This window comes from Oncorhynchus keta, chromosome 34 (genome assembly GCF_023373465.1).
Source record: "Oncorhynchus keta strain PuntledgeMale-10-30-2019 chromosome 34, Oket_V2, whole genome shotgun sequence".
In the NCBI taxonomy this organism is placed as follows: domain Eukaryota; kingdom Metazoa; phylum Chordata; class Actinopteri; order Salmoniformes; family Salmonidae; genus Oncorhynchus; species Oncorhynchus keta.
Window position 1 is genome coordinate 26,537,529 of NC_068454.1, and position 10,389 is coordinate 26,547,917.

Consider the following 10,389-nt stretch of genomic DNA (forward strand, 5'->3'; position numbering starts at 1 on the left):
ACGTCTTTTTAAAGTAAAACAAGTTTGAATTCCCTTACATTTTATAAAACATTTAGGTAATTTAGAATTGTATATATATATATTATATATAAGTATTGATATACTCAATTCATTTATATTCTTTCTTTTCTCCTCCAGTTCCTGCCAAGATCCACCTACCTCAAGAACTGCAAGGCATGGGAGCAGTTCATGCTGTAAAGGGTGAAGTGGTTACCATTAAGATTCCAATCAGTGGCAAGCCCGACCCTCAAATACAATGGCAGAAGGGACCAGAGATCATGGGATCATCTGCTCACACTCAAGTGATTGTCACAAGATCATTTACTTCACTCGTCTTCCCCAAAGGAGTTCAGAAGAAGGATACAGGTTACTATGTAATCACTGCCAAGAACAGATTCGGAGTTGACAAACAGACCATTGAAGTTGCCGTGGCAGATGTACCAGATCCTCCTAAGGGCATTAAAGTCAGTGAAATCACTAGAGATTCCATCACTCTAACCTGGAGTCCTCCAGAAAAAGATGGCGGAAGCCCTATCATTAACTACATTATTCAGAAGTGCCCCACATCAGGTGACAGGTGGATCCGCGCAGGCCAAACCAACGAGCCTAAATACACCATGATCGCTCTGTTTGGCAAGACAAAATACCAGTTCCGTGTCATTGCGGAGAACCAGTTTGGTCTGAGCGATCATTCTGAACCAACTGAGCCTGTTACAACAATAGAAGATAAATCCGTTATCAGAAACTACGATGAAGAAGTTGATGAAGCTAGAGAAATCACCAAAGAAGAGGCACCACATTCATCAAAAATCAAGATGGTGGCTGCACAGTACACAATTTCTGAGGAGCTGGCACGTGCCGGAACATTTGGCGTTGTTCATCGCTGTGTTGAAAACAAGTCCAAGAAGACATTCATGGCCAAGTTTATCAAGATCAAAGGTACTGATCAGGAGCTAGTTACTAGGGAAATTGAGACACTCAATCTCTCTAAACACAAGAACTTCATATACTTACATGAGTCTTTTGACAGTTTGGAAGAAATGGTCTTGATCTATGAGTTCATCTCAGGTGTAGACATCTTTGAACGACTTGGCACAGGCAACTTTGAGCTCTCAGAACTGGAGATTGTTAGATACCTGAGACAGGTGTGCTCAGCTCTGAAGTTCTTGCACAAACTCAACTATGCTCATTTTGAAATCAAACCTGACAACATTGTCTACACCACAAGAAAGAGCACAAATATCAAAATTATTGAAATGGGCCAGGCTAGATTACTGACTCCTGGAGAAAATATCAGAATCAATTTCACTGCACCAGAGTATTGTGCACCTGAAGTCCACCGTCATGGACTTGTCAGCACTGCAACTGACATGTGGTCAGTTGGTGTACTAACATATGTGCTCCTTAGTGGACTTAACCCCTTTGCAGCAGAATCAACCACAAAAATGATTGAGAATATCTCAAATGCAGAGTACATCTTCGACAGTGAGGCTTTCAAAGAGACCAGCCTCGAAGGTATGGACTTCTGTGACAGACTTCTGTGTAAAGACCTGAAGAAACGTATGACTGCTCATGAAGCGCTGGAACATCCTTGGCTTAGATTGAAGCTGGAGCACCTCAGCAAAAAAACTATCAAGACATTGAGACACAGAAGATACTACCAGACGTTGGTGAAGAAAGAGAGAGAGACAATTGTTTCATCAGCTCGCGTTGCTTTCGGTGGTGGCTTCAGAAGTTACAGAGGTTATGCAGTTGGCAAAGTCAAGATTGCGCACCCTACAGAAGGTCTGAGAGCCGGTCCAGTCATGCATGGATCTTCAGAGGAGGGTGGACATGTCAGATTTGTTTGCAACATTGAACATTATGATGAAACCACAAAAGCAACTTGGTACTTTGGCACCCGCCAGTTAACAGCAAGTCACAAATATGAAATCAGCTACATCAATGGAGTTGCTAGCATCTACGTCAAGGAAATTGAAACATCTGACGATGGTGTCTACAGATGCAAAGTCATCAGTCAGGACGGTGAAGATAATGCCTATGGAGAACTCTTTGTTGAAACTGTGAGATGCTACCGTGAACACTTCATTGGACGCTCACTCACAAAGAAGAGGAAGCTTGATAAGCAAAGACTTATGCAGAGACCACCAGACTTCACTCTGCCTCTGTACAACCGCGCTGCTTACATCGGTGAAGATGTTCGTTTTGGTGTAACCATAACAGTGCACCCAGAGCCAACAGTAACATGGTTGAAGGCTGGACAGAAAATCAAACGAGATGATAAGAAGTACACTTTCATTAGTGACAAGGGTCTTTATCAATTGATGATCCACAATCTTGACCTTGATGACGATGCTGAATATACTGTTATGGCCCACAACAAGTTTGGTGAAGACAGTTGCACAGCACGTCTTACAGTGACACCTCACCCTGTTAGTGAAGACACCATGAGGCCAATGTTCAAACGGCTGTTGGCTAACGTGGAGTGTGTAGAGGGCCATAGTGTCCACTTTGACTTGAGAGTCTCGGGAACACCTGCACCAATCTTGAAGTGGGAGAAGGATGGCAGGCCACTGGAATTCAACCAACAAATCACAGTTGTTCAAGAGGATGTAGACTATCACGTTCTGCATGTCAGAGAAACTCTTGTTGAGGATTCAGGTCTTTACAAAGTTACCGCAACAAACTGTGTTGGATCAGTGAGTTGCCAGGCTACACTGAAGGTGGACCGCATTACATACAAGAGGAGAGAATATAAGAGTGAGGTGGAACAACAGAAATATGTTCAACAACAAATTGACAAGACACTGAAAATGGCGCAACGCCTTTCCACCACTGAAGTTACTGGACTCAACCCAGCGGCTCAAGAGGCTTTGAAACACGCTGCAGACATATACAAGCCGGCAGTGAGCACCAAACACTGTGAAGGGGAATTTGATATCACAGAAGAAAAACCATTTGTACATATCGAGGAAAGGAAACTTCGCATGCCATATGAAATTCCTGAGTCACGTGTCCATGATGCAAGTGCTCTGGATGAAGACCTGTTGATTAAACACTTTGTACCATTGTCTGACATGAAGTGGTACAAGAAACTTAGAGATCAGTATGAAATGCCTGAGCGGATGGAGAAGATTGTACAGAAGAGACAGAAACGAATTCGTCTCTCCAGGTGGGAGCAATTCTATGTCATGCCCCTTCCTAGAATTACTGACCAGTACAGGCCAAGATGGCGTATCCCGAAGCTCACGCAAGATGACTTGGAAACAGTAAGACCAGCAAGACGGTCACCTTCTTTTGGATCCGAGGCATCCTTCAGGTCAAGAAGATGCTCCCTTTGTGATATGAGTGATGAAGAGCTTCTGCAGCCCATTGGTGATTACCTGTCAATGAAGAAAACTGAACAAGAAAGGCTCGAACTTGAGGAGGAGCTTGAACTTGGCTTCTCTGCCTCCCCACAAGGCAGCCCTGTCCGGTTCGAGTTGTCTGCTCTGCGTCATAAAGAAAGTAAACATTTAGCAAGAAGAGAAGAATCACAAGTAACCGAGCACAAGATCAAGAGAACAAAAGTTTCACAGTTCTTGAGGAGGAGAAGATCACTGTCTCCTACATACATTGAGCTGATGCGCCCTGTTTCTGAGCTTATAAGAACTCCTCGCCCACGTCCTCTGGAGCCAGAGGAGATCATCGAAAGGAGATCCCCCACCCCTGAGAGGACGCGTCCACGCTCCCCCAGCCCCCCAGCTTCAGCTGAGAGATCCTCCCGCTCATCCTCAAGATTTGAGAGGTCAGCCAGATTTGACATCATGTCCAGATACGAGTCAAGAAAGGCTGCACTGAAATCTGAGCGCAAGTACCAGACGGTGACCCAAACACCCTTTAGCCTCGACCACGCCCCACGTGTGACTGTGAGAATGCGTTCCCATCGTGTCCCATGTGGTCAGAATACGAAGTTCACTCTGAATGTCCAAGCGAAGCCTGTTGCTGAGATCCAGTGGTTTCATAACGGACAACTGATTCAAGAAAGTGAGAAGTTACGCTTCACAAACATGAGTGGAGTGCTGTCTATACAGATCCGTGATTGTCAGGCAGAGGACAGTGGCACGTATCGTGCTGTTTGTTCAAATTCAAAGGGAGAAGCGTCCGACTATGGTATCCTTGATGTTTCTGGAGGTGAATTCTCCACATATACATCACGTCGTAAAGATGAGGATGCGCCACAACCATTTGTTCCTGATATCACAAAGACAGACCATTACCACATATCATCCTTCAAGGCAGCTTCCTCCTCAGCAACACATATGGAAGTGAAAGAAAGTAAATCAAAGTTAACTGAATCACGTGAAACATATGACAGATATGATTCATCTGAACGATTTATTTCTGCATCTGAAAAATATGCCGCATCCGCGAAGTATGCATCAACTGAATACTTATCATCTGCAGCATCCTTATCATCAGCATCATCTGATAAGTTTCGATTGACTGAAAGATACGTGTCGGGTGAAAGACATGCATCGTCTGAAAGATCTGAAACATATTCTTCAACTGAAACAAAAATGAGGGCTATGGAGGCGTCAGAAATTGAGCAAGTGACTGTTCATAAAGTTAAGTCAACTCTGGCAGCCAGAATACTGACTAAACCACAGTCTGCAACAGTGAATGAAGGAGAGACTGCTCGATTCACTTGCGACATTGATGGCGAACCAGCACCAAGTGTTACATGGTTGCATGAGGGACGAGTAATTGTATCCTCTCATCGTCTTATGGTATCTACCACGCAGTACAAGTCTACGTTTGAAATTTCCTCTGTACAATCGTCTGATGAAGGCACCTACACACTGCTGGTTGAGAATGCTGAGGGCAGACAAGAGACTCAGTTTAGTCTGACCATTTTCCGAGCAATTGTCGAAGAGGAGGTTTTTGTCTCAATAAAGTCACCAGAGCCTGGATTCAAGGCTCCTGAACGAGTAGCTTCACCTACCAGTGTTCCCCAAACCCCAACCCCATTAATCAAGTCTCCTGAACCAATCACCTCACCTCCTAGGGTGAAGTCCCCTCCTCCTGTCAAGCCTCATGAACCAATCACCTCGCCTCCAAGGGTGAAGTCCCCTCCACCAGTCAAGTCTCCTGAACCAATCACCTCGCCTCCAAAGGTGAAGTCCCCTCCTCCTGTCAAGTCTCATGAACCAATCACCTCGCCTCCAAGGGTGAAGTCCCCTCCCCCAGTCAAGTCTCCTGAACCAATCACCTCACCTCCAAGAGTGAGGTCCCCTCCTCCTGTCAAGTCTCCTGAACCAATCTCTTCCCCTCTCAGGGTGAAGTCGCCTCCTCCAGTCAAGTCTCCTGAGCCAATCATGTTGCCTAAGGGAGTGAAATCACCTCCCAGAGTCAAGTCTCCTGAACCAGTTGTCTCGCCTCCAAGGGTGAAATCCCCTCCTCCAGCCAAGTCTCCTGAACCAATCGCTTCACCAAAGGTAGTGAAACCACCTCCCCAAGTCAAGTCTCCCGAACCAAAGGGTGTGAAGTCACCTCCTCAAGTAAAATCTCCTGAACCAAAAGGAGTGAAGTCACCTCCTCAAGTCAAATCTCCTGAACCAAAAGGAGTGAAGTCACCTCCCCAAGTCAAGTCTCCTGAACCAAAAGGAGTGAAGTCACCTCCCCAAGTCACCTCACCTAAGAGAGTAAAATCTCCACTAACAGTGAAATCCCCAACTCCTAAAGCTCCAAAGATTATCCACCAACTCACAGCCAAAGCCTCAGAAGACACAGTGAGAATGTCCTGTGTATCTGAAAGCAGCGTGAGAGAAGTTGTGTGGTACAGGAATGGAATGAAACTGACACAGAGCAGCCACTATGAGTTCCATATGTCTGTGGATGGACATTGTTCTCTCATTATCCATGACCTCTCTGAGAACGACCAGGGAGAATACTCTTGTGAGCTCATTGCAGAAGGAGGAGTCTCTACTAAATCTTCATTCTCATTTGTTGGCCAAGTGTTCCAATCCATCTACACTAAAGTCACAGCTTATGTGCAGCAGCACATGGCCATGAAAGGTACGTTTTGCTGTAAAAAGCAAACCTCTTGATAAAACAAAATTCTGTACGAATTCAATACAAGTCTGTATATTCACAATTTCTAATGGTTCTTTGTCTTTTTTCTTCTATTTAAGTGAAAACTGAACAGGTATCAATGAGTCAAAAAGAGGCATCTATGGCTTTAGCCTCCCATACAAGTTCAGAACAGGTTGTTAAGAAAGACATCCATGAAGGAGCTCAGATGATGATGATGGGGGAGAGTGCTGCTCTTAGCAGCATGAAGGAAAGCTTCTCTTCCCAATCAGTCCACATGGCTTCTTCATCTTCTATGCATCAGGAGACATCTTTCAGCAGTTCCAGTATGGCCAGTATGTCTAGCATGGCTGCCATGGCTGCTGAAATGCAGATGGAAACCATGTCTCTATCTAGCATGTCTTCCATGACATCTTCCCATGCCATGAGCTCCAGCAGTATGACTGAAATGATGAGTCACTCCCACCTAGAGGGATCCTCCATGAGATCTATTGCACAGGGTATGCTAGGTAAGTATCTCATACTGTATATGCTTATGACATACAATGCATTATAGCTACATCATAATGCATTAAACCTTCAGGCTTTAAGTAAAATGTTACCCATATTTGTAGTAGTGCAGTTGCTAAGAATTTTTTTATTTGTGTTCTAACAGGTGCGACAGGGGCACCAAGAATCGAAGCTCTCCCAGAGGACATCACCATTGAACTTGGAAAGGTTCTCACTGTGGCCTGTGCTTTCTCCGGAGAGCCCACCCCTAACATCGAATGGTCCCGCGGTGGAAGAACGCTGCCCGGTGAGGAGCATGGCGGTAGGTTCCACATCGAGACCTCAGAGGACCTCACTACACTCATCATCACCAGTGTGAAAAAAGAGGATGCTGGAGCATACACACTCAAACTGTACAACGACTTTGGATCTGACACTGCAACAGTAACTATAAGCATTCGATCATAAAAAACAGTTAATATAATTTATATCCTCCCCCTTCCCTACTTTAATGCCTTTTTATGTATTAATTGAACAAAAAATAATCTTACTTGATAAAGACCTTGATTTCTGTTATTGTAAATATGAACTATTTTTATACCAAACTTGACATTAATTTATGCCAAACTAGACTAAAGTCTAAAGTTGTTATAAAATGTGCCATATTGGATAATTATGACTTAGGATTTTTCATCCATTTTTTCTGTGACATGTACATAATGTATATAGCCGAATTTAACGGTTATGGAAAATGTATGAATTGTTATTTATGACAATATTAACTGAAACAAATGAAACTGAAATGTTTAAAAGGAGAAAGTTTCACATGAAACGAATACCCTGTTAAACCTGAAACTAAACTCTGTGCCTCAACAAAAAGTTGATGTCTTAAGATTGCCTCAACAGGTAGAGAGGCTCCCTGTTGAAGTTGACTAAATCAGAGAGATGAGCTGTTAGACACTGTATGTTATTACTTGCAGTGTTATTATCAAACTCCTATGAATTGTAACATGATCATAAGACCCTGAGTGCTGTTTGCATAAACCCTCATGTAAGCAGGACAACTAGGCCTTGTGTTCTGGACTGACTATGTCATAACCACCATTTAAATGACATGTTCAACGTGCAAGCGGCCTGCACTTGAGCTGAAATAATTTTTTTGCGCTCTGTTTCTGGCAAATGACTGCTTAATTGATTTTCCGAACAACATCAACCTGGCCATAAAAAATTGAAAGTCCAACCTGCACTTTTTTTGCAGAAGCAGAGCCATCTCTTGGAGGTTTGCTTGTGTGCCTTATTTTTGTGTGTTAGCTTTAGAATTTCACCAGTTCAGTTGTCAGGCAAACATCAAGCAAGTGTACCACAGTGACACCACCTGCTGTGTTAAGAGAAAACAAAATGTATTAGCTGTTCTGCCCTGCACTTTTGTTTGATTTAAATTAGAATTATATAATTATATGCAACCTCCCTGAGTTTAGTATTGATTTAATAAAGCATGATATCAGCACTAAAATGTCTCAGGTGTTTCTGATTGTGTTCTTCATGTGCATGTACTGTATGTATGTAACATATATATATATATATATATATATATATATATATATATATATATATATATATATACAGTACCAATCAAAAGTTTGGACACACCTACTGAATTCAAGGGTTCATATTTGTTTGTACTATTTTCTACATTGTAGAATAATAGTGAAGACATCAAAACTATGAAATAACACATATGGAATCACAAAGTAGCCAAAAAGTGTGAAACAAATCCCAAAATATTTTAGATTCTTCAAAGTAGCCCCCCTTTGCGTTGATGACAGCTTTGCACACGCTTGGAATTCTCTCAACCAGCATCATGAGGTAGTCACCTGGAATGCATTTCAATTACTAGGTCTGCCTTGTTAAAAGTTCATTTGTGGAATTTCTTAATTAGTTTGAGCCAATCAGTTGTGTTGTGACAAGGTATTTTGGTATTTGGTATTTTCTTAGGATCCCCATTAGCTGTTGCAAAAGCAGCAGCTACTCTTCCTGGGTTCCACACAAAACATGAAACATAATACAGAATGACATAATACAGAACATCATTAGACAAGAACAGCTCAAGGACAGAACTACATACATGTTTTTAAGGGCACACGTAGCCTACATATCAATGCATACACACAAACTATCTGGGTCAAATAGGTGAGAGGCGTTGTGCCGCGAGGTGTTGCTTTATCTGTTTTTTGAAACCAGGTTTGCTGTTTATTTGAGCAATATGAGATGGAAGGAAGTTCCATGCAATAAGAGCTCTATATAATAATGTATGATTTCTTGAATTTGTTCTGGATTTGGGGACTGTGAAAAGACCCATGGTGGCATGTCTGGTGGGATAATTGTGTGTATCAGAGCTGTGTGTAAATTGACTATGCAAACCATTTGGGATGTTCAACACATAAATGTTTCTTATAAAAAGAAGAATTGATGCCGTCAGTCTCTCCTCAACTCTTAGCCAAGAGAGCCTGGCATGCATAGTATTTATATCAGCCCTCTGATTACAATTAAGAGCAAAACATGCCACTCTGTTCTGGGCCAGCTGCAGCGTAACTAGGTATTTCCTTGCAGCACTGAACCACACGACTGGACAATAATCAAGATGATATAAAACTAGAGCCAGTAGAACTTGCTTTTTGGAGTGGTGTCAAAAAAGCAGAGCATATTTTTATTACAGCTCTACCCATCTTTACAACCATTGAATCTACAAGTTTACATACACTTAGGTTGGTGTCATTAAAACTCATTTTTCAACCACTCCACAAATATCTTGTTAATTAACAAACTATAGTTTTTTGCAAGTTGGTTAGGACATCTACTTTGTGCATGACACAAGTCATGTTTCAAACAATTGTTTACTGACAGATTATTTCATTTATAATTCACTGTATCACAATTCCAGTGGGTCAGAAGTTTACATACACTAAGGTGGCTGTGCCTTTAAACAGCGTGGAAAATTCCAAAAAATGATGTCATGGCGTTAGAAGCTTCTGATAGGCTAATTGACATCATTTGAGTCAATTGGAGGTGTACCTGTGGATGTATTTCAAGGCCTACCTTCAAACTCAGTGACTCTTTGTTTGACGTCATGGGAAAATCAAAAGAAAATCAGCCAAGACCTCCACAAGTCTGGTTCATTTTTAGGAGTAATTTCCAAACACCTGAAGGTACCACGTTCATCTGTACAAACAATAGTAGGCAAGTATAAACACCACGGGACCACACAGCTGTCATACCGCTCAGGAAGGAGACACGTTCTGTCTCCTAGAGATTAACATACTTTGGTGCGAAGAGTGCAAATCAATCCCAGAACAACAGCAAAGGACCTTGTGAAGATGCTGGAGGAAACAGGTACAGAAGTATCTATATCCACAGTAAAAACGAGTCCTATATCGACATAACCTGAAAGGCTGCTCAGCAAGGAAGAAGCCACTGCTCCAAAACCGCCATAAAAAAAGCCAGACTACGGTTTGAAACTGTACATGGGGACAAAGTTTGGCCATAGAGACCATCGTTATGCTCGGAGGGAAAATGGGGGAGGCTTGCAAGCCGAGAAGCACCATCCCAATCGTGAAGTACGTGGGTGGCAGCATCATGTTGTGGGGGTGCTTTGCTGCAGGAGGGACTGGTGCACTTCACAAAATAGATGGAATCTTGAGACTGGAAAATTATGTGGCTATATTGAAGCAACATCTCAAGACATCAGACAGGAAGTTAAAGCTTGGTTGCAAATGGGTCTTCCAAATGGACAATGACTCCAAGCACACTTCCAAATTTGTGGCAAAATGG

The 10,389-nt window shown here is 42.6% G+C and overlaps 1 protein-coding gene across 1 annotated transcript in view; it reads left to right on the forward strand.

Annotated features, from left to right (window-relative positions):
- Nucleotides 1–8,078, forward strand: part of LOC118366639 (titin-like) — a 180,290-nt gene extending 172,212 nt beyond the window's left edge. Inside the window, exons 210-212 of the mRNA XM_052493512.1 lie at nucleotides 139–6,057; nucleotides 6,174–6,581; nucleotides 6,728–8,078. Of these exons, the coding sequence (XP_052349472.1) occupies nucleotides 139–6,057; nucleotides 6,174–6,581; nucleotides 6,728–7,029 (6,629 nt within the window). The 3' untranslated portion in view covers nucleotides 7,030–8,078. The remainder of the gene's footprint in view (nucleotides 1–138; nucleotides 6,058–6,173; nucleotides 6,582–6,727) is intronic.
- The last annotated feature ends 2,311 nt before the right edge of the window (nucleotides 8,079–10,389 follow it).